A 25,630-nucleotide genomic window follows, 5' to 3' on the forward strand; every position below is an offset into this window, starting at 1 on the left:
TCTATTGTTTAAGCCACTTTGTCTATGGTATTTTGTTATGGTAATACTAGCAAACTAATATAGGCAGTATAAAATTCTCACTGTCACATCAAGGTATTCTTCCCTAAAAGTTGTAGTTGAATGTCATTGGGCTATGGACTAGAAGTAAAATTGGACATACTAGAACTATGACTTCTGGACATACTAGAATGATTATGGAGCCCAAGAAATTATGTTTTCAATTTATTGTTCCAGTCTATAACGATCGGTTAATTATAACTCTAGCCATTAAGTATAACTGAATTATATATTTAAATTATGTGCAAAACATTGAAAACCAAGTCCTCTGACTTGGCTTTCAATAACCAAGAAATAATAACAAAATAAAGAAATAATAGATAAAAGAATAATGAGATGAAGAAATAATTAGATGAAGACATAGGAGTTTTACGATGGCAGCATTTAAACTTTGTCTTTCTTTTTTATTAGCTGAAATATTTTTGTAAAGGAAACTGCCTCATATCTACTATTTGGTTACCCCTTGTACAAGTTTTATAGGAAAACAGGATATATTCTTTATTCTTTCCCTGCATATACTGATTTTTAAAATAATGAGTTGGTTTACTAGTTACCTTCAAAAAGGACTAATAGATTTTTTTGAGATCTAAATAACTTGAGCACATGCATTTAAACGTACTTGATGTATTTCAATCCATTGCAGTTATTGCCCTTATTGATTAGCAAATTGTACCATCTTTGGTCTACAAGAGTCTCTTCATGTTGGCTTCTGAGACCTTGGGACATGACCAAATAAAGTGATCTTTAAAAGCTTCCTTGCTCTTTAGTAGTATAAAAATGTTCCAGACTCATCTTTTATATTTCCTGCCCTGGGTCTGGAATTGCCATTTCTCTAAGGAAACCTGTTCCTTGTAATGGGTGCTAGAAGTGCTCATTGCTGCTGCATTGATCATTCTTTCAAATTCAAATTCAGCATCAGGGTGTCTTTCTTTAACCTCTTCTATCTTGTATCAATATTTCCTTTCTCCCCTACTTTGTTGCCAAGAACTGTAGAATTAAAATAACACATAATACTAATTTGCTTCATCATATATTACATATACATTAGATTGCTTATAACAGTACCACAATAATAATGATTACTGAAAGCAGTTTGAAGTTTGGGGTTTTGTTTTCATTTTTTTGGCAGGGGTGAGGGGGGTAACATTTCTTTTTGTCCTTATGGTATCCCACTTGGAATATACCATCAAATTACTGTGTGTGCTGAAGTCACTTGGAATAATTCTTTTCTGTGTGGTTATGCCACTAACTAGATATACCATTAAGTTCATTGTTTAAGTTTGTTTTTTGTTTAGTTTAATTTTGTTTTATAATTTACATAAAATACCAGGTTCTAACGGCAGTCCCTACTCTACCACCTTATTTCCTATGGGTAACATTTTAAAATTTTATATTTTATCCCAGTTTGTGTTTTAATATAAGTATTATTCCCTCTTTGCAGATAAATGAAAGACTATCATACACTATTTCTCCAGTTTTCTTTTTTCACTTAACAGTCTATCCTGGAGACCACTATATAGTGGGTTATAGAGCTATTTCTCATTGTTCTCTTCAGGTGTAGTATTTAGTACTCTATTGTGCAGTGTCATTATAGTTTATTCAGCTTGTCCTTCTTGATGGACCAGTGAATGTTATTTATTTGAATGACTGTAACTTTAGCCTTGGCATTGTCTTTATTTTTCATATAAACAAAAATTCCTATGACTTATAAAAAAAATTTTGTATTTGAATAATAAAACTTAAATGATTTGTTTTATTAACACTTTGGTTATTGATGTGGTTATAATCTCTTTTGTCTCTTTTAAATTTTGTCACTACATTTCTTTTTTAGCCTTCTGCCACAGATGTTTAAGGAATGCTTTTATCTTGAGTAGCTTTAGTGTTTGTATTAAACTTTTTCAATAGCAGAGAAAATTAGCCCTATGTTAGGCTAGCATTGTGTAGTTTTATAATATATAGAATGGAATGTTGATTAATTAGTACATTTAACATATTTTTCTTCACGTTTGGAGTAGTTTTGAAGACATTGCTGAAGATTTCATATCATTATAATATACTGGTAGTGACATTCAGTGACATCTTCATGGTCTTATTTACAGCATGGAAAAAGTTTCATTAGCTTTGTTATTTGATCATTAAAGAATCAGCTATTTAAGGATATAATTTTAAAAAATATTTGTGGTGGCTTATTTATGGCATGGCTTTTCTTTTTCACTATAACCTTTATTTCATAAACATACAACAGAATCCTCAAGATTTCTCTTGGCTTATCCTTTAGAATATATCCAGTATCTAACTGTTTTGTCACCTCTTTCATTTCTCCCTGATCCTGGATACTGTTCTTCACTGAAATTATTGCAGTTGGAATCATTCTAACCATAACCATCCTCTTCCCCCCATCTGTTTTCTGCACAGCAGCCAGAATGATCCTTTTTAAAGTATTGCAAGTGGAATAACATCACATTTTAATTCAAAGCCCTTCACCCTCCAGTGGATTTATAATGCATTTAGAAACCAGAGTTCTGGTGGCCTACAGGCTGTGGTTTGACCCTCTGTTACCTCTCTGATGTCATTTTCTCCACGTTCTCCAGGCTCTCTTTGTTAGCCAAACTGGTCCCCTTGCTGAGCCTTTAAACAAACTAAGCATCTTGCTTCATAGTCTGCACCTGCTGATTCCTCTGCCTGGAATTCAATAATGGTGTTATTTTTGGTAAAAGAATCAGAAATTCCTACCAATTTAAGAACTATATAAATTGCACCACCATGCCTATGAGAAATGTTACAATATTCCTAATATCAAGCTCAGAAATGAGACAACTCTTTTAATCTTAACTCTGCTAGTTAATTGCTATTAACTTTAGACAAATTACCAGCTTCTCTGAACCTCTGTTTCCTCATCTTTAAAATAGGAATGTTAACGCTTATCCCTAATCTATAAGATTATTGTGAAGATTAGATGAGATAGTGTTTATAAGACACTTGGCACAATCTATGGCATATATTTAGTTATCAGTAAAGTTAGCTGAATTAGTTGTTGTTATTCATAATTCTATCTTTGGTCACCACTTTTAGTGAAAAATAGCTAAGCTCTTGGTTCTCCTGGATTATTTAATAAAGAAAACTATCATCTGATCATTTGGTCTTAGAGCAGACCTAGCTAGATGAGAGGAGCAGGAGAGAGTGAAGTAGTCATTTGTCCTATTTACTTTGATATGTGGGTATTTGAGCACCAAGAAGAGTTGGCAAATCCATGCATTTCAGTTATTTACATATTTCTTGTCAAGAATGATACATAGTTAGTGTAAAGCAGACTATGTATTTTGGTTTTTTTGTTTTGGTTTGTTTTTTTTTTTTTGCAGTACGCGGGCCTCTCACTGTTGTGGCCTCTCCCGTTGCGGAGCACAGGCTCCGGACGCGCAGGCTTAGCGGCCATGGCTCACGGGCCCAGCCGCTCCGCGGCATGTGGGATCTTCCCAGACCGGGGCACAAACCCGTGTCCCCTGCATCGGCAGGTGGACTCTCAACCACTGCGCCACCAGGGAAGCCCCCTGGAGTCGTCGTTTTTTGAGGAGAGGAGTGTTAGTGGTATATGGAGAGAGTAACTGATAAGACAGGATGAGGGAACTGAGACTACAGCACAGAGGAATTTGTATGCCTTGCTAACTGACCTTTAGTGATGATGCGTTTTTAGGAACATGATGATCCTTCTCTGTATTTTAATAAGACAATTCTTGACTGATTAGGGAGTTTGAACAGATTAGGGATTAGGGAGTTAGAGACAGGGCAGTGGCAGTGAGCTTGGAAGTGGGGCAGATCTGAAAGAAATTTGGAAAATAAAATTAATAAGGCTTGGTGTGATTCACTGGATCTAGATAGTAAGGTGGGAGGAAAAATCAAAGGTAGTTATAATGCTGATAATAGCTAGCATTTATTGAGTGCTTACTGTGTGCCAGTCACTGCTCTGAGTCCTTTAATATACATAATTTTGGTCATCCTAACAATTACATGAAAATATATTGCTGCCACCACCCCACAGGCCCAGAAGCACAATTCCAAACCCTCAAAACTCTGAAAAATGACAAAATAAATTGTAAGTTTGGTGTAGGCTCATTTGGCAACTCACCATGACTTGAACTGATACAAGGCTATTATAGTCTTTGTTTCTCCCCCACTTAACTTATTTTTTGCAAAAATATTAACATGTTTGGTTATGGAGTACTGCCTCAGACGCAATAAGGGTGTTGCGTAATCTACAATATTGTATTTCTAAAATATGAAAAGTTTTGAGGGCTTCCCTGGAGGCGCAGTGGTTAGTAATCCACCTGCCGGTGCAGGGGACACAGGTTCGAGCCCTGGTCTGGGAAGATCCCACATGCCATGGAGCAACTAAGTCCATGAACCACAACTACTGAGCCTGCGCTCTAGAGCCCGTGTGCCACAACTACTGAAGCCAACGTGCCTAGAGCCTGTGCTCCGCAACAAGAGAAGCCACTGCAGTGAGAAGCCCATGCACTGCAATGAAGAGTATCCCCTGCCCGCCGCAACTAGAGAAAGCCCGCACACAGCAACTAAGACCCAATGCAGCAATAAATAAATAAATAAATATTTACTTATTTCTTTATTTATCTTAAAAAAAGAAAAGTTTTGAAATTTGGGTTTGGATGAGTGATGGTTGGCCCATATTATAATTCTTATTTTATAGGTGAGGAAACTGAGTCATAGAGAGAAATCACACGATAATTGGCAGAGCTAGGATTTGAACCTAGACAGTCTAACTTGTCAAGTCTGCACTTTAAGACACTACACCATTCTGCCTCCCTTTCTAGCCTTTGTAATTGAGAAAATGATGCCCTTTAACTTTAGTATTAAGGAATTAAAGAGCAAGATTGAGGGAAGCAGAGGAAATTCGAGTGTAGTGGAATGTGAATTTAAATAAGCCTAGTTTGAGATGCCAATTAAAAAGGTGCAGTAGGAAGCCATGACTTCTTTGGGTATGTTTATAATGTGTAAACTGAATTTCATCAAATCTAAGATGCCATCGTCATAACACATTGTCATTATTTTATGTACCAATTTAAAAGGTTAAAAAAAAAACCTGTAATACAGTGTGTGTGGTTTTTTGTTTTTAAGCACCTTGGGGTTTTTTTTCCCCACACACACAGTATCATTCTTTATCTAATTGTAGTGTCAAGGATGCAGCATTGCTTAAGAATGTTTTATTGTTGCCTTTGGGGTTTTCTTCTAAGCCACTGATAGCATTCTGCAAGTGTTGTTGGTGATGCTTTCTTGATCTTACTACAAGGTATCAGCAAAAAGTTTCAGACACCATCCAGGAAGACATTTTAAGTAACAGTTAAGCTCAGTAAATAAGGTATCAAAGGTATGAACGCACATAAATCAGTTGAAGTTGAAAACAATATGAATAGCTGTGACTGGGGTTACATGAAGACAGATGATGACAACCATATCGTGGCCATTGTCCATTGCTGAGACATCATTGATTGTAAGGTCAATAGATTGTAGAAGATTTCAGCAATATTAAATTTGGGGAAAATGTATATCTTAGAATTATTACACAATGAGTAGGACTTTTGCCTCTGGGAATTGGGAGATACAGTAATAAAGTAAGACAGTAGTGCATGTAATTGATTTTAATAAATAAATATGCATTTTCAGGAGTTAGTGCATGGTCAAAGAAGTATAGTCACTGCTCTGGGGAATAAGTAAGAGAAATAAGAAATGCTGAAGACAGAACCTACAGAATTTCCTGTATTTAAAGGTGGTTTTGCAAAGAGATGAGAGGAATTTAAATCTTTCTGCACATTTTGAATTTGTTTTTGTGTTTTGTTTTGTTTTGACAATCCGGGTGCCTAGATAACTGGAAAATAGAGCCCACTTTCACAGATAGATTCATTTCTCTCACACACAACACAATAGCCTGGTCTTTGCTATCAGCATAATTAATTGTATCTGTAGCATAATTGTGAAACCACAATGTCAGAAATTTAGCACAGTATTTGGCAAGGTACATTAGTCCATGTTAACTGGACTAGTAACAGGGTTTATATATAAAAATAATACTTCTACCTGTGGGATTTTGACAAAATGAAATTTTTTAAAAGGTTAAAATTGGTAATGTTATAAACATTACAATTTCCTGACAATTAAAAATGAGAATTTCTGCTTCTTGGAAAATAGAATAGATACGTTTTTCCTGTTTTTCCTCCTGCTGAATACAACTAAAAACCCTGAACATGATATATAAAATATACAAAGACTCTATAAGATAGATAGAAGACAGAACAGCTATGGATCTCAGGATCCAAAGAATGACAGGAGTAAGTTTCTGGCTTTTCTCTTTGCCTCAGATATACCACACTTGGAACTGAGGAAGCTGATAACCCAGAAGCACCAATGGCCCCACACTGCCCCCCCAAAAAAGCCCCAACAAAACCCTAACCTCTTTAGCCAAATACTAGGAGAGGGGCACCCTAAAACCTTTAAAAAAAAAAAAATACTACTCCAGCCAAACACTGCAGAAAAAAACCTTGGTCCCACCCATACCCTCACTAGCAAAGGCCAGGTAGGGAGCGTAGACTTCCAACATTACCAGGCTATCATGAGGTATCCTAGCACCTCTGCTGTCATGATGTCAGATTAGGCCAGATACAGAACCTGCCGAGATTTTAATCCCCATCAGATAGTTAACTAGCCCTACCCTAACTGGCACTGGAGACCACGTGGGAAGCCTGGACTTACACCCCCACCTGGCAGTAAAAAGGAGCTCCTACTCCTCCCCACTGGGGTGGAGTCAGAAGAAGCCTGGTAGAGAGTAAATACTTTCACCACCACCCATCAGTAAAGAGGCCTAACTCTTTCTCCCCTTATGATGTCAGTGGAGGCCACATAGGGTGTAGTAGTGAGGCACCCATAGCCTCCTTAGCCAGGGAGGTATCAATGAAGGCTTGGTGAGGAGTCAGAAGTAACAAGGAGCTGTTCCATCGCTAGTGTCAGTGGTGGCTGAGTGGGGAACCTGAACTTCTACCCCTACCTTGTAATAATGAGATGGCATCTCCCCATCTTTTCTGCTAGAGGAGGGCCAAATATAGTCAGCTAACATAGAAGATTTAAGCACAATCTAGAGTCTCATAATATAATGCCCAGAGTGTTCCAGTTTCAATTGAAAATCAGTTGTCATACCAAGGAACATCTCAAATTGAATGAAAAAGACAATAGGGGGCTTCCCTGGTGGTGCAGTGGTTGAGAGTCTGCCTGCCGATGCAGGGGACATGGGTTCGTGCCCTGGTCCGGGAGAATCCCACATGCCGCAGAGCGGCTGGGCCTGTGAGCCATGGCCGCTGAGCCTGCGTGTCCAGATCCTGTGCTCCGCAACGGGAGAGGCCACAACAGTGAGAGGCCGGCATACTGCAAAAAAAAAAAAAAAAAAAAGACAATAGGGACCAGCATTAAGACTACAGAGATATTAATCTTAAAATTATTTGACAGAGATTATAGAGTGGCTATCACAGAAATGCTTCAACAACCAATTACAAGTATGCTTCAAACAAATGAAAAAAAGTCTCAGCCAAACAAAGTCTGCAAAGAAATAGAAGATATGAAGGGGAACCAAATGGGAATTTTGGAACTGAAAAATCCAGTAACCAAAATAAATAGCAGATAGACTCAGCAGCAGAATGGAGGGGATAGAAGAAGGAATTGGTGAACTGAAAAACAGAACAACAGAAATTACCAAATCTGGGCAACAGAGAGAAAATAGACTAAAATAAAATGAACAGAGCCTCAGGGGCCTGTGGGAGTATACCAGAGAGCTAACATTTTTGCCATTGGAGTCCCAGAAGAAGAGAAAGAGGGCATGGCTGGAAAAGTATTTAAAGAAATAATAAATGATGGCTAAAAACTTACTCAAACTTGGCAAAAGATATAAACCTACAGATTCAAGAAGTTTAGCAGATTCCAAACAGGATAAACCAAAGCAGTTCTGAAAACAAAAGACAAAGTAAAAATCTTGAAGGCAATGAGAAAGGAAATACTATAACATTGGGGCAGGGGGCGTTGCATTAAAGCAGACTTCTCATCAGAAACATGGAGACCAGAAGGAAGTGGCACATTTGTCAGGTGCTGAAGGAAAGAACTGTTATTTTAAAGAAAACTTTCAAAAGTTCCAGGTCAGAACTTTTGTTTGGATTCTTACTGTTATAGTTACTTTCAACTGTTTTTTATTGTGATATAGAACTTCAAATATGAAATAGGAAAGTGCATTCCCACTAAAGATGCATAAGGTTATTTACACTGATTTTATGTTGCTCAGAGGCTTCCAAAAGAAAATAGCATTTATTTACTTATTTATTTTAATATATATTTTAATATATTTAATTAATTAATTTATTTTTGGCTGCGTTGGGTCTTTGTTGCTGCATGTGGGCTTTCTCTAGTGGCGAGCGGGGCTACTCTTTGTTGCAGTACGCAAGCTTCTCATTGCGGTGGCTTCTCGTTGCGGAGCACGGGCTGTGTAGGCGTGTGGGCTTCAGTAGTTATGGCACGCAGGCTAAGTAGTTGTGGCTCATGGGCTCTAGGGTACAGGCTCAGTAGTTGTGGCACACGGGCTTAGTTGCACCGCGGCATGTGGGATATTCCTGGGCCAGGGATCAAACCTGTGTCCCCTGCATTGGCAGGCAGATTCTTAACCACTGTGCCACCAAGGAAGTCTGCATTTATTTTTGAAGTTAATAGTACAATGTTCTCTTACCCATCTTTGAAAAGTTCAGGTAGCTTAGTTTTCATAATTTCTGTCTCATTGGATGGCTTTGAGTAATTCATTTGAATTTTCAAGAAACAACTATTTCAGTGGTTTTCTGACTTTGTGGGGTTTTTTTTTATTGTGGTAAAAACATATTAAATATATCATCTTGGCCATTTTAAAGTGTATGGTTTAATAGTGTTAAGCATATTCACATTGTTTTGCGGCAGATCTCTAGGATTTTTCGTCTTGTGCTACTAAAACTACCTGGTAAACACTAATTTCCCCATCCCACTCCCCTAGCCCTTAGTAACCACCTTTCTATTTGCTGTTTTTATGATTTTGACAACTTCAGACACTTCATATGAGTGGAATCATATAGCATTTGGCCTTTTGTGACTGGCTTATTTTGCTTGCCATAATGGCCTTGAGATTCACCTGTATGCCAGAACTTCTTTTTTAAGGCTGCACTGACGTTTCGAATTTTAAAAATTCATGTACTGAATACATGAAAAATCCATGTATTGGTTAAAACAACTTCTTTTTTTTTTTTTTTTTTTAATTAATTAATTTATTTATTTATGGCTGTGTTGGGTCTTTGTTTCTGTTCGAGGGCTTTCTCTAGTTGTGGCAAGCAGGGGCCACTCTTCATCGCGGTGCGCGGACCTCTCACTATCGCAGCCTCTCTTGTTGCGGAGCACAGGCTCCAGACGCGCAGGCTCAGTAATTGTGGCTCACGGGCCCAGTTGCTCCGCGGCATGTGGGATCTTCCCAGACCAGGGCTCGAACCCGCATCCCCTGCATTGGCAGGCAGATTCCCAACCACTGCGCCACCAGGGAAGCCCAAAACAACTTCTTGATACTAGTTTTTCTACAGTAAATAAAACAATGTACATTAAGTTTGAACACTAAATATATTCAACTCTTGCTGATGAAATTTCTTTGTCTCTTTGATTACTATGTTCTCATTAGCTTCTAATTTAAAGACAAGGGCTTTAATTAACACATCAAATTTTTAAAATGAACTATTTCTCCTTCTCAATCTCTTCTGTGGTTTGGCTTTTGACAAAACTCAGAATCCAAGATAATTATGAGACTGTCAAATTTGTCTGCTGAATTCAGTTAACATTGAATCATTCTAATCCAGATAGAATCCTGTCCATCTAATATACCACATCCAAGTTGCACCCGATAATTTGGTTAACAAGTTTTACACCTTTTATTAGATTTTTAAATTCACACATATGCAAATAATTTTGTAGAAATCCATTTGGATCATGTCTTGAATTTGAGGTTTATTAATTATCCAAAATTATTTATTGACTCCAAGCTGTAGGTTATTATAAATCTCAGTAAACCTAGCAGTTTACCATTTTTCACTTAAGTAATTTATAACGATTTTCATCATTCAATAGGTGGCATCTCCTATGTTGACCTCTTTTGTATTGCTTAAGGACATCATTAACCATTGTTAAGCAAATAAAAGCCTGCCCCCCCCCCCTTTTTTTTTTAAACCCTGAAGCATTCAAAAAAGTTACCCATCTGAAAAACAGCCTAATATTCTGACTTTCAGTTTGGGACTCCTGTGTGAAATCGTCATAGTTCCCCCCCCCCCCCCCAAGAAATCTTACAGTAAATATAGTGTATTTTTCCTAATCAGCAGTCCCATGAGCTGCTTTTAATACCCCAGCCGTTTTTGTTCTGAAGGAAATCTGACCATCTGTTTTCAGTATCTCCAAGGGTCCCACAAAGTGAGTTTCTGGTATTCCAGATAGCCTGTATTTTGTTTCACATTATCTTAAATATTGCTTTCTAAGTGTGATGATTTTGCATGATGTGATAACAGATAGAATTTAATTTTATTTTTAGACATTAACTCATTTAAACATAACACAGCCCTGTAAGTTACCTATAAGCTAGGTTTCAAATGTTTTAAGTTGATGAATATCACACAGCTGTCAAGAAACAGAGATGGGAACCAAACCCAAAGTCCGCAGAATTTAAATGTTTATGCTTTTTTTCACCCAACCAATCTTTGAATGGCTTTTTGAGATTATTCATGGTAAATAAGAATTAATGCCATGGGGTTTTATTTATTTATTTTATTTATATTTGCAAATAATAGTTCTTGAGTCATGGAGAGGTTTGTGAATTGTATGCATACATATTTATACCTAAACTTTTGGCTCAGGGATTGCTCCAGGCCCTACTTCCTGCCAGCAGTTTTCGGAACTTTACTCTTGTTAGTTTCTCTTAACATCCTTCCTGTTTATATAAATTTTGGATTGTCTCATTTTGGCTTTGACCTGTTATTTCCTTGAGACTGTGCTTCCTTCTGCTAGCACTGCAGCCACTCTGAGGTCTTCCTTTTATTCTGTCTTTACATCCTGTGAATGATTTCTAATACCTAAGCAAAATATACGTGGTTTTATGTAAATATCTCTGATTGTTTGAGATTTTGCCTAGCAGAATACCTACATATTCCCCTGGAGCATAGCACAGGTTCTACTCCAATAATATCTTATTTTTTTTTGGCTCCAGATTCATTTATTTATTTATTTGTAGTATATAAATGTTCTTCATTAGTTTTATATTACATTTTTTAAAACTGTGAAACAGAAAAAGTTTCTTCAATTCAAATATGACTTCTGTTTGTAGAAGTCCCCGTGAAGATCATAAAAATTGTTTTGCACAAGGAGAAATGTTTATAACATATTATTAATTGTAAAAATACCAGGCTACAAAATGGCATGGTAGCCATTTTTGTGGTCTAATATACATACACAAAATAAACTTGCTGCAGAAAACTAGGATAACAAAAAAATCCTCCCCCCAACGAAAACCCCAACTAATACAAATCCCTCCTAATGTGGGACTTCCCTGGTGGTCCAGTGGTTAAGACTTTACAATTCCACTGCAGGTGACGCTGGTTTGATCCCTGGTCCGGGAACTGAGATCCTACATGCCGCACAGTGCAGCTAAAAAATAAAATTAAAAAAATTAAAAAAGCAAATTCCTCCTAATGCTACCTCTGTTAACTTTATAGTGTATATTCTTCCCTTTTTCTATCTTTCTCTTTCTATGTGTGTGTGTCTTGTAAAAGTTACATCTCCACACAGATATCAATAGCTAGTCGGTAAAGTCCTTCTTAAAGCAAAAGATTGACAGACCTGACTTCATACAACCTTTAAATTTCATTCAAATACAAAATGCTGTAAGAAAAGGTTTGCTTTTTTTTTTAATGTGGTGACAATATGGAAAAAATATTTGCAGCACATCTATTTGTCAGAAGGAGGGAATAACTTATTTTTTTGTGTATCTTTTATTAGTACCACCGTCCATCTATCAGACAAGTCAAGAACTTCAGTGTATCATAGACACCTTCCTCACCCTCGCTTCTCATATCCAGCTGATCTCTAGTATCTCCTAGATATCTCTGGAATTTATCCATTTCCTCCATCAAATTCAAGCTTCCAACATAATTTTTGTCTACTGCTGCAGTAGCTCATTAGCTGGTCTGACTACTTTCATTCTTTCTCCATTCTCATTTATTTTCCATACTTCACAAAAGTGATCTCTTTGAAACACATAGTTGATCATTTACAGATCTTAAAACATAAACATTCACTGACTTTGGGGTGTACCTGACATATAGAGATTGATTCTTTCATTTACTCTCAGGAGAATGAACCAAACCCTTGTCTAGCCATACACACTTCCTGTCACAGGTTTTTGGTGCCTTTTGTTCTCTTTCCTGGAACATACTCTCCTTCCATTGTGTTTGCTAGTACCTATATATTGTTCAGAGAATCCTTTTCTGACCTTACTAAATCAAATTATTCTGTTATTCACTTGTAGACATAACTCACTGTTATAAGACATCAAAGTTTTACATGTATTTAGGGAATTAATCTAGCTCTCTTTCTAGATTATAAGATCTTTGAGAGGAAGATCTGCATTTGTTTTTGCTTACTATTATATGCCTGACATGTAACATAGTGGTAGATACATAGTAGACACCTGTCTCAGTCAGCTTTGGCTGCTGTAAGAAAATGCCATAAACTGGGATGCTTAAACAACAGACATTTGTTTCTCACAGTTCTGGAGACTAGACAGTTCAAGATCAAGGTGCTGGCTAATTCTGTGTCTGGTGAGGGCTCTTTTCCTGACTTGCAGATGGCTGCCATCTTGCTGTACCCTCCATGCAGAGAGACAGTGAGCTCTGTTCTCTTCCTCTTTAAAAACATTAATCCCATCATGGGTTCTCCAACCTCTACCTCATCTATACCTAATTACCTCCCCAAAACCCTACCTCCTAATAGCATCATATTGGTGGTTTGGGGTTTCAACATGAATTTTGGAGGAGCACAAAACCATTCAATCTGTAACAACACCCCATAAGTATTTGTTGAGTTAAGGCACACATTAAAAATACAAGCAAAAGAAGTAAATAAGAAGTTCACAAAAGGAGAAAATACAAATGCTAGTGAACATATCCAGATTTTTTTTCAAACTCATGTGTAATCAGGAAAGAAAACAATGATAAGATGCTTTATTCTCATCACGTTGAGAAAAATTTTAAAGATTGATAATGTCAAATGTCCATTTAAGAACACATCCATTAGGAGGGTGGCATTAAATAAAAGTATGATCCAGCCATATTGTGGAATATTTTTCAGCTATTAGAAGGCAAGTGTTGCACTCCAGTACATTTAAAGTAATCCCGTTAATTTTTGTTTTACAAAAAGAACCTCAAAAGTGACTGTATATATTTCTTTATAGACACACATATAAATTCATAGCAAAGGTACCAGAAAGATATTTGCCATGCTGTTGATAGTGTTTATCTCTGGGGAGGGAACATGATAACAGAAGGAGAGATATAAGGGAGTTTTTTCTTTTTTTCTTCTTTTTTTAAAACTCTGAGGGCTTTTTGTCCTTCACTGTTTTGATAATGTGAATATTGTCATGTAGCCTGTAAAAATATATATATACAAATAAGAGATTGATTAGGAACATCGGAAAAAAGGGAGCCATTCTTTATATATAGAAAAGTAAAATCAGGGATGCCAAAAGAACATGGCTTAATCTGGAACTACAAACAGTTCCATGTTGTTGGAGTCTAAAGTGTGGTACAAGAAGGAAGAGGAATGAGGCTGAAAAGAAGACAAAACCAGATCATTAAGGGCCATGTAGGTATGTTTTCTCCTAGCATGGACAATCATTCAAAGAATTTTAAGTTGGAAATTGACTCTGGTTGTGTTAAATAGGTGATTCTGGGAGATGTGCAGTTGGCATAGTGAAAGAGATTAGCAACCATTTTGTATCTGGATCCCTTTGTCAGGTCTGATGAAGCCTGTGAATATGTTCTTAGTATTGTGTTTTGGATGCATAAAATAAAATATTGAGTACAAAGTATGTATGTGCTTCTTTAGTAACACATTAAATAAAAAGACTCAGTAGTTGGTCTAATAATTACCTTAATTTCAAAATAGTGATGAACATACACAGTATTTTAATATATCTGTATCAGCTGACCTTCTGAATTATGCCCATGAGCCCAAAGTTAAGAACTATTGCTTATGGCATGAGACTGGGAGCATGAAGTTCAGTTAGGAAACTAGTCAATATGGAGATAATGAAAAATCTTAATGGAGACAGTCTGAAATAATCCTGTGAAAGACTTTGTAATTATTTTAAAATAACATTTTTGTTTTAGTTAATGTGTGTACATTATAGAAAAATTTTAGGAAATATAAAATTTTAAAAAGGAAAGAAAACATGCTTTATGGTAGTTTCTTAAAACTTAAATAATACCTATGCTATCCTTGGTTTTTATTGCTGCTCTTGCATAGGAGCTTGCCTCATTAGCTATGCATTCAGTCTTATTTTGATGATACCGTCATTGCTTAATTCTCTTCCCTCTAATTTTACAGGTTTTTGATTGGTCAGGGAGCACATGTAGGAGCTGTCAACAGTGAAGGAGACACACCTTTAGATATAGCTGAGGAGGAGGCAATGGAAGAGCTACTTCAAAATGAAGTTAATCGGCAAGGTAATGTAACCAACCTAGATGTAAAATATGTTTAAAACTGTTTTGTAAAGAACATGATACTTGACTTTTTCAGTAAATGATTATTGACATTGAAGGGCAATCTTAATTTGAGTGGAAAAAAAATCAGTTTACCTAACAGTATGTGAAGTAAGGTTCTACTTGAAAAAATATATGATTCTTAACTCAACGTCTTTTTAATGTTTTTAAAGTTGAAAGAAGTATCATGAGTGGTAGGGTAAGGCATAAAATTATCTGTCAGTAAAAGCTTTGGAGAGAAGTAAAACAGGCAAAGGGGATAAGGAAGTGTATGGGGTGAATGAGACACATTACAAATTTAAAGAGTGGTCAAGAAGTTGTCACTGATAAGGTGGTATTTAAGCTAAGGTCTTACTGGGGTGATGGAATAAATCATGTAGGTCTGGGGAAAGAACATTGCAAACAGAGGAACCAATGAATTCAAGGATGGGAGGGTGCCTGGTGTTTTCAGAGAAGCAGCGAGTGTGATCAGTATGACTGAAGCAGGCAGAACAAGGAAGAGGCTGGAAGGAGATGAGGTCAGAGAAGTAGCAGTGGACCATATCACATAGGGCCTTGTGGTCTATTGGAAGGATTTTAGCTTTTAATTTGAGTGAAACAGTGAGCTAGTGGAGGGATTGAGATAGAGGAGTGACATGATCTGACTTGCTTTAGAAAGGATCTCTGGGGCTATTGTGTTGAGAATAGATTATAGGAAGGTGAGGGCAGAAGTAGGAGAATGGCAAGGGCAGGAGCAGGGTGGTAGTAGACAAAGTGATGAGAAAAGATTGGATTTTAGATATATTTTGAAGGTTTGGCCAAGAAGATTATAGAGTGATTAAAACTACAGTGTGTAAGAAAGAAGGCAGGGAAGATTCTAAGATTTTTGGTTTGAGCCACTAGATGGGTGAAGTTTTTATGAGAGGTGTGAATGTTGTGGGAAAAGTAAGTTTTGTAGGGAGAGTTCAGGGGTTCATTTTTCAGATATGTTAAGTTTGTTTTGCCTATTAGGTATCCAAGCAGTTGAATATGTCAATAGAGAGAGATACAAGCTGGAGATATAAATTTGGGAGATGTCAATTTATAGATGAGGAATGATTGCTTATGGGTAGAATTTCTTTCAGGAGTAATGAGTGTTCTAAAACTGTTTGTGATGGTGGTTGCACAGCTCTGCGAATTTACTAAAACCACTGAATTGTATACTTTAAATAATATGTGAATTATATCTCAATAAATATAAACCTGTATAATACCGCAATTCCTCTTCTAGGCATATAACCAAAGAATTAAAAGCAAGGTTTCAAAGAGATTTTTGTACACCCATGTTTGTAGCATTATTCACAATAACTAAAAGATGGAAGAAAACCAAGTGTTCATCAATGGATGAATGAATAAACAAAATGTAGTATATACTTACAGAAAATGCTGCTCAGCATTAAGAAGGAAATTCTGACATATGCTACAGCCTGGATGAACCTTGAGAACATTATGCTATGTGAAGTAAGCCAGTCACAAAAAGGCAAATACTATATGATTGCACTTACCATAAGGTACCTCAAGTACTCAAAATCATAGAGAAAGTGGAATGATGGTTGTCAGGAGCTAGGAGGAAGTGGGAATGGGGACTTGTTTAATTAGCATAGCATTTCAGTTTTGCAAAATGATAAGAGTTCTAGATATTGATTGAGCAACAGTGTAAATGTACTTAACACTACTGAACTGTCTACTTAAAATGGTTATTAAGATAGTAAATTTTGTTATGCATATTTTACTACAACTTAAAAAAACTAATATATATATTATATATATAATATACAACTTTAAAAAACATATATATATATATACACACATATATATAAATTACTGTGTGATTTCCACTATATTATGTCTAGGCAGTGGTTAAATGGGTATTATCAGAAGAGAACTGTGTTTTCCTTAGGTATGGGATATTGGTTCAGAAGGTTGACTCCAGCTAAAATGTGGTTCATCAGGAAATAAAAGCAGAGAAATAGAAGCTAAGTCAGTTCCTTGAAAAGAGATTTTTATTCCTTGGGATTAGGAAAATTCATGACTACCTGGTTGTTAAAAAAAAAATCTTAGGCACTGAAACTGAAGAAGTATTTAAATGCCTAAATAGAGTTGAGACATTGTAACAAGTGGCTGAAGGTACCTGGAGCTCAGGAGAAACAAGGCACACATTAGGAAAGTAGTCATAACTGGAACTTGGATAGATACACAGAAGAGCTTTTAACAGCTGTGTCCTAAGCAAGCAATTTTGGAGTAATGGGATCTTCAAGACTTGAAGAAGCTGGAAGAATGGGTATAAAGCATCAGCCTGGATGAAGAGTCCCTTATCTGTCCAGCTTGCCCTGGTGAGTGCCCAGATAGATAGCAACAATATTGTTTAATAGTAGTTAGCAATTATTATGAACTGGGAAAGGGATGGATATGTACTGAAAACTTCTTGTCTTTAGTTTCCTTCTATATATAAAGGAAACTGTTAGCAAGGCTGATTTTAGTTGTAATGATTCAGTCAGTTTTGATTAAGGTGCCAGCATATGTTCTGAGTGCTGGGTATTTTTCGGTATTTTTTTTTTAAGAGACACACTTTGTTCTTAAGGATTTCACAGTGTATAGAAGTGACAAATATATAAACAAAGCCCCACAATGCAGTGTGCTATGTGCTAAAATATAGGTAGGAACAGAATGATGTGGGAGAACAGAAAAGCCTGTGAGTAACTGTTTGCAGTAGTCAGGAAGGGTTTGAGAGATGACATTTGAGAGGGAATTTACTTGGCAAAGAAGGGGGGTAGTGGACAAAAAAGGCATGTGAGACAGGGGTATCAACATGTGCAAAGAAAAGGAATTGGAGACATAGCATACGTGGAGAATTCATTAGAATTGGAATGGAGTAAAAAGTCAGGATGGGGGCTTCCCCGGTGGCGCAGTGGTTGGGAGTCCGCCTGCAGATGCAGGGGACGCAGGTTCGTGCCCCGGTCCGGGAAGATCCCACATGCCGCGGATCGGCTGGGCCCGTGAGCCATGGCCGCTGGGCCTGCGCGTCCTGAGCCTGTGCTCCGCAACGGGAGAGGCCACAACAGTGAGAGGCCCGCCTACCGCCAAAAAAAAAAAAAAAAAGTCAGGATGGAATTAGTATGAGGTTGAGGCTTGAAAAGATTAGGCTGGAGCCAGATGGTGGACATCTCTTTTGTAGGCATTAGACAGATGCAACAAAGATCCCCAAGCAGGAAATTAACCTGATTGGATTTGGTTTTTAGTAATAAAGCAGCTGATGGTAATCTGGAGGATGCATTAGAGTGGGGGATACATGGTGGCATGCCTTTCTTGAAGAAGATTCTTCACTTAATCCAGGTGAAAGATGAAAAGGGCCAAAATGGTTACACTTAAGATGGAAAAGAGCAAAGAGCCAGGACTTTTCAGAAAATATTAAGGTAAAATTAAAACAGCTTGGTGGAGAATTGAATGTGGAGATGAAGGAAGAATTGAAGCAAGCTAATTTGCCTCCTGAAGTTTCCAGTTTAAGAAGTGATGACTGGATAAATTCACTCGGGAAAATGTGGGACAAAGCAGGAACGGATTTAGAGAGTGTATGAGTTTGTTTTGGGATATATTGAGTTTGGTTGCTGAAGCACATCTAGATGACAGTGTTCAGTGCACTGTTGGAATTTAGGAAATGTCAGGATGGAAAATGTAAATCTGGGAAAATAATAGGTATGGGGAAATTCTAGAAAATAGTATATAGTGTGACCCTGAAACTGAAAAGTAAAGAGCTGATACTAAAAATAATAGCTAACTCTTATTAAATACCGATTGTTTACCAGGCATTGAGCAAAAGGCTTTACATGCATTATTTCATTTCATTCTCACAGCAATTCTAAGAGGTTAATACTACTATCACCCCATTTTACAGATGAGAAGCTGAGGCTCAGTGATTTGCCCAAGGTCATACATGTAGGAAGTTGTGCTGTATGTAGTTCAGTCCCAAACAGTGTAACAGATACCTTGAGCCCACACTCTTCATCACTGTACCATACTGCATTTTATTAGGAATATTTCTTAGAAAATATTTCATGATATTCATTTTATTCATATAATGGGAATACATGAATTTATATAGCATAACTTTATTCCAAAGAAACAAAAGATAGAGGCATCTCTAATAGAGTTTAGCATTTATAAAAAGAGCACCCTAAATATATCTCTAGTAATGACAAGATTTCTCAAATTATTTATCCTGGTAAGAAAGTTATTATTTAATATTTTAAAGTTCTTTAATCACTCTTTTGGCTCTTATTTCTTATTCTAATATATTTGATTAACAACTAGTCATGCTTGAGTAGATTGCCTTTGAAAGTAGTAATGTTTGAATAGTAGATGAAAGTATTTCTGATTTATGTTTTAATGCAATTTTCTTTAGTTAGTTTGGGACACAAGTCAATTTTTGCATTTCTTAGCTAACAAAATTCCAATTTGATTTTATTTTTTCTTACCAATGAGAATTGGCTACATTTCAAGCTAACATTTACTGTTGTTGGGTTTTTTTTGTTGTTTTTTTTGTTGGTTTTTTTTTGCAGTACGCGGGCCTCTCACCGCTGTGGCCTCTCCCGTTGTGGAGCACAGGCTCTGGACGTGCAGGCCCAGCGGCCATGGCTCACGGGCCCAGCCGCTCCGCGGCACGTGGGATCCTCCCGGACCGGGGCACGAACCCGTGTCCCCTGCATCGGCAGGCGGACTCGCTATCACTGCGCCACCAGGGAAGCCCTACTGTTTTTTATAGCAGTGACAGATGTTAAATAGTCTAATCACTTTATTATATCACACCCAATTTAGTTCAATATACATTGTTTTCGTTGTTTAAAAACCTTGCAATTATAGGTGGATTAAGAACCAGTTAAATTCATTATAAGATCTTCTTCCTATTAGACCACAATGTAGTTAAAGAGAAGCAGAATCATAGACTTTTAGAACTGATCATGATAATTAACACCTTAGTGCTTATTCCTGATCTAAACACTTCACATACAATATTAATTAATTTAATCCTCACAACATTGTGGGTAGGTATGTACTTTCATTACTCCTATCTTACAAATAAAAGAACTGAATATTAGTGTAGATTGTGTCTTGCCCAAGATAATAGAGCTAGTAAGTGGCAAATCAGGGATTGAAACCCAGCAGCCTAGGTTCAGGTCTGTGTTCTTAACCCATTATACTAATATTCAAAGAAGTTATGGCTTTCTCAAAGGTTGCTAGCCTAGTTAAAGCACTGGAATTAGAAAACAGGTATCATAATACATAGTCCAGTGGGGTTTAAACAAAAATTAATGGTCTATTGCTCTAATCAGTGGTATTTTTGAAAGATTTTAAGAACAAGAGTGTTTTTTTTTTCTAACTGGATTTTCTTAAGCATAAGAAGTTTCTCTTCACATGTACTTTAATTTTAAACTTGAGTTGTATTTATATATAATTCATATAAAGGCACAATTTGGTGGCAGCAGAGGGTAACTGCTTTGTAATTAGGTGAAGATAGCATGAAATTAGATAAATCCAGAAGAAGTAGCTGTTTTTTTATTTCAAGTCCAGAGGAAATTTAGAATAATAAAAGACAATAAAAGTCAGACTATTTAAGATTATAAAGAGAAAAGGGATAACGATAATAAAGATGTTCATGTATTAAAAGACATGGTAAAAAAAAAACTAAGCATAAGAAAATAAATCAGTCTGAGAAAAGTCATTTAGTAGAAAGATTATTCTTAATGTATTAACAATTACAGCTTTATAATTTCTTTTATGAATAACATTAGAAGGCATTTTAAATAAGATGGGCAGATTATCTTTTGAAAGGAAATTTATATATGTATAAAATCGCATTATTATAGAAATGGTGATACTTTGTAATTAAAGATTATAATAGGTTTTGTCCATTACATATATAGTGTATATAATTGTTTTTATAAAGTCTATTTGGAAAACTTTATTGCAAGTTTCTTTCAAATGTAGTAATGAGGGACTTCCCTGGTGGTCCAGTGGTTAAGAATCCGCCTTGCAACACAGGGGACGTGAGTTCAGTCTCTGGTCACGGAACCAAGATTCCACGTGCCATGGGGCAGCTAAGCCTGCATGCCGCAACTACTAAGCCCATGCGCTCTAGAGCCCATGCACCACAGCTACTGAGCCTGTGCGCCGCAACTACTGAGCCCACATGCCACAACTAAGACCTGACACAGCCAAATAAATAAATAAGTAAATATTTAGGAAAAAAAGGAAAAATTCAAGAGAATAGTTGGTTCTAGCACCAAGAGCAAACATTTGGGGAAAAAAAATGAGATCTCTAGTTTGAAGATGACTTAACCTGCACTTCTGTAATCTCGGGATTTTAAAAATGTTTTTCAGTCATGGCCTCCTTTTTTGAGATTGAGCTTCAATTGAACAGTTTAGTTGTATGTTGAATAAATGGTAATTTACTAAGCAAGCAAGGTAAGGATACATTCCAGATAGGGGATACTAGCTTGCACAACAGCACAGGCACATGATGTACTTGATCTATGTGAAGATCTATATGGTTAGAACACTGGGTGATGATAGAGGAGAAAGACTAGAGATTAAAAATGCATTGAGACCAAATCATAAAAGGCTCTGTCTGCTGCACTAAAGAGCTTGAGCTTTGTCTTGCAGGAGGTGAGCAATCATTGACAGATTTTTATAGAAAAGAGAGATGATTGTATTTTGCTACAGAAAAACCAGTCTGGCGATGATGTGGGGAATGACTCAGAAGGAACTGAGGAGAATGAATTAAGGGCCAGCTATAGTCGTCAAAGTGTGAGAGACATAAGACGAACTAAAATAGTGATTAGGGGCCATTCAGAAGACATTTTAGGAAAAGAAGACATTTTAGGAACGGCAACTCAGAATCTGCTGACTAATTGGATGGAGGCTGGGGATAAGGTAAAGGGAGGGATTAAGGGTGACTTCCGGGTTTCTGGGTAAGTATTGGAACCTAATATAGGAAATATAAGACAGACAGCAAGCAGATTGGCTAGGGAAAATTAAGGTTTTAGCATTGAGTTTGAGGTGACTGTGTTATATCATTTTATTATGTATTATATTACATCCCTAGTTTTGACTTCTTCTCTGTTCTCCAGACTCAGATATCCAGCTAACTCAATTAGATGTCTGTTAGTGCATTTCAAACTTCGCATTTCTGAAATTGAAAATTTAATTTTTCTAGTTGCTCAGGCTAAAAACCTTTGATTCATCCTTGACTTCTCTTTTTCTCCTGCATCCAAACTAACAGCAAATTCTGTTGGTTTGCCTTGAAGAATGCAGAATCTAACCTCTTTACTACCTTCACTGCTACCACCCTGGTTCAAGTTACCATCATCTCTTGCCTGAATTATTGTATAGCCTCCCAGTTTCTACCTGTTTTTACTCTTAACTTTTCAGCTTAAGTGATCCTCTTAAATTGAGTGGGATGTTGTCACCCTGCCCCCGCTCATTGTCCTCACTACTCTATAGACAACCTGCCTTTTCCTAATCAGAAAAACATTCCAAGCAGACTTCTACCTCAGTGCTTAATACAGAAAGTCCCTGACTTATAGTGGTTCAGTTTAATGATTTTTCAACTTTATGATGGTTTGAAAGCAATGCACATTCAGTAGAAACCATACTTCAGATTTTGAGTTTCGATCTTTTCCCGGGCTAGTGATATGCAGCACATATTCCCTAGTGATGCTGGTCAACAGCAGCAAGCTGCAGCTTCTGGTCAGCCACATGATCATGAGGGTAAACAGCCAAACTGATACACTTAAACAACCATTCTATACCTATATGACCATTCTGTTTTTCACTTTCAATACAGTGTTCAGTAAATTACATGAGATATTCAGCGCTTAATAATTTGTTTATAAAACAGGCTTTGTGTTAGATGATTTTTCCCAACTGTACGCTAATGTAAGTATTCTGAGCGTGTCTAAGGTAGGCTACATTAAGCTATGACAGGATAGGTATATCATATGCAGTTTTGACTTAGGATATTTTCAACTTTTGTTGTAACCTTATTGTAAGTCAAGGAAGATCTGTAGTACTTCCCTCTGTCTGGAATATTCTCTAAGATTATGGTATGACTGTCACTTTATTTCTTGCTGTAATGTCACCTTATCAAAGAGACTGTTCTTTACCAACCTATATAAAATAACAACTCTTTCTCATTACCTTCTATACCTTTACTCTGCTTTTTTTTCCTTCACAGATGTATCATCTGCCATGTAATAGGTTCACTTCTAAACCCCTAACACCTAATAAAGTACCTGACATATAGTAGAGACTCAGTACATATTGACTGATTGATTGAATGAATGAGTGAATGAAAAATTCCAGCCAGCCAATTGGATACATGGATATGAATTATAGAAGAGATCTTAGCTGAGGAGTTGTGTGTATGTGTAATTATTTTTTACTCATGTATTTATGTATTCATCGTTCATTCAGTAAACATTTACTGATCCCTTTTACTTTGTATCAGGTATCCATCCATATGGTGGGGATACAAGATAAAAAAGCAGTATATTTACCTTTTTTAATAAGCTCATTGTCTTCTGGAGTATAAATGCATCATGGTATGTGCTATTTATTAAATAACCAGCATTTGAAGCCATAAGATAACATGAGATCACTGAGGAATTTCAGGATTATCATTTCTATTTTAATATTTTTCTCAGGATGTTGAGCGCTTTGAAGGTCTTTTTCCTTTTTGAATTCTCCCCACTCATCACCTCAACCTAGCATAGCACTTAATGCTTTTAAATGCATAAACATCTATATAACTTACTAAAATTATAAAACTGATACTGATGGTATGAACAGTGTACTATGTTGGAAAAAGAAAGAGATGTTGGTAGAAAAATAATCTGATTTAAGGTCTATTCAATTTTAGATGAGGACAGGACCTCCAAGTTGAAGTGTTCAATAAACATTTGTACCTACTAGGCTAGAGTACAGAGAACTGGTCAAAGCAGTGGATAAAAATTTGAGACTTAAATACATATGATTGTTTAAAACAACAAACTTTTTTTTTAGACCAAAGGATGGGGAATACCTTGGGGAGTATTCAAATCTTCAAAAACAAAAGGAATAAGCAGAAAAGGTAAAAAGAAAGCCAAAATAATACTGTAGGGCAAAAATTAAATAGTCAATAGAGAATGCTAATAAAACATCTACAGTATTCCTACATTTCTTTATTTAACCAGCTTGTTCTAAGCAGCCCATTTTTCAAAAATATAATTTCACTTTTAATTTTCAATTAAACTTGGAATGTTTTGGATAATTTTATTTCCGAACAAAAACATTTACTATAGAGAAAAAAATGAAAAAAAATATTTTATTTTATCAGGGGTTGATATAGAAGCAGCTCGAAAAGAAGAAGAACGAATAATGCTTAGAGATGCAAGACAATGGCTAAATAGTGGCCATATAAATGATGTCCGGCATGCAAAATCTGGAGGTACAGCACTTCATGTTGCAGCCGCTAAAGGCTATACAGAAGTTTTAAAGTAAGTATTGCTTCTCACAGTTGTTTTTCTGCTTTGATTTGTTTTCTTTATTTCACTTTTCCTTTTTTAAGATACCTGCTAACATTATTTTGAAACAGCTTTTGTAAGTTATTTAATGTCTGTCTATAGGGAGAAAGAGAAAACTACCTTGAATGTTATTGCTTTATTTCTAAAGTTCTTTCTTTCACTCTCAAATTTTGAGTATTCTACTGTTCTTCCATTGCAGTTTTCCAATAAGTGAAATTTAAGTGTCAGACAACCATTATATGTTACCTTCTGGCCTAGTAAATTATTAGAGTCACTTTGAGATTCCCAGATAGGTTAGCTCTGGATACAGAGACTAAGAACAATGTTGTGTATAAACATATTATCAAATTCTGAGAGCTTGATTCCTACTGATTGTTTATTTACATGTAACTTATCTGATTTTGTTTTAGATTTTCACTACATGAACACTGGAATTCAGAGTGCTGTTAGCATAATATTAAATATTAAACCATAAGCAACTTAGACAATATAGGGTTATATACTGATCAACAAATATCTTTGGGGCAAAGCTCCTTTATGTCACAATAAATTTGTGTTTTGGTTTTTACTTATGCAGTGCAAAGGTGTTGGCAACTGTATGGAAAAAACAATTCAGTGCATAACTTTTGTTATATCTATGTAAAGGCTAATAAGACTGGCCCTCAGCAAAATCTACTGCACCCTCTATTTTACCTTTGTTCCACTTTGGTTTCTTATATCAATCCCTTCTCCTTATTCCCTCTCCTCAGTAAAAACAGTGAAGAAGTTTAAGTGGGTCAGTTATTCCGGGTTTCCTCCTATTTCAATCCCTACTAACTTCAGTAATTTAAGCCTTCTCCTAGAATAGTACAGTTAACTTTTTTTAAAATTTATTTATTTATTTACTTTTGGCTGTGTTGGGTCTTCGTTGCTGCACACGGGCTTTCTCTAGTTGCGGTGAGCAGGGGCTACTCTTCATTGCAGTGCACGGGCTTCTCACTGCAGTGGCTTCTCTTGTTGTGGACACTGGCTTTAGGCATGTGGGCTTCAGTAGTTGTGGCACGCAGGCTCTAGAGCACAGGCTCAGTAGTTGTGGTGCACGGGCTTCGTTGCTCTGCAGCATGTGGGATCTTCCCAGACCAGAGCTCGAACCTGTGTCCCCTGCGTTGG

The 25,630-nt window shown here is 36.5% G+C and overlaps 1 protein-coding gene across 3 annotated transcripts in view; it reads left to right on the top strand.

Annotated features, from left to right (window-relative positions):
- PPP1R12A (protein phosphatase 1 regulatory subunit 12A) overlaps nucleotides 1-25,630 on the top strand; it is a 150,112-nt gene that overhangs the window by 64,292 nt on the left and 60,190 nt on the right. For all 3 annotated transcript variants that reach the window (XM_065887844.1, XM_065887846.1, XM_065887847.1), the window contains exons 3-4: nucleotides 14,752-14,870; nucleotides 24,295-24,454. In XM_065887844.1, coding sequence (XP_065743916.1) covers nucleotides 14,752-14,870; nucleotides 24,295-24,454 — 279 coding nt within the window. The remainder of the gene's footprint in view (nucleotides 1-14,751; nucleotides 14,871-24,294; nucleotides 24,455-25,630) is intronic.

This window comes from Phocoena phocoena, chromosome 11 (assembly GCF_963924675.1).
Source record: "Phocoena phocoena chromosome 11, mPhoPho1.1, whole genome shotgun sequence".
Classification (NCBI taxonomy): domain Eukaryota; kingdom Metazoa; phylum Chordata; class Mammalia; order Artiodactyla; family Phocoenidae; genus Phocoena; species Phocoena phocoena.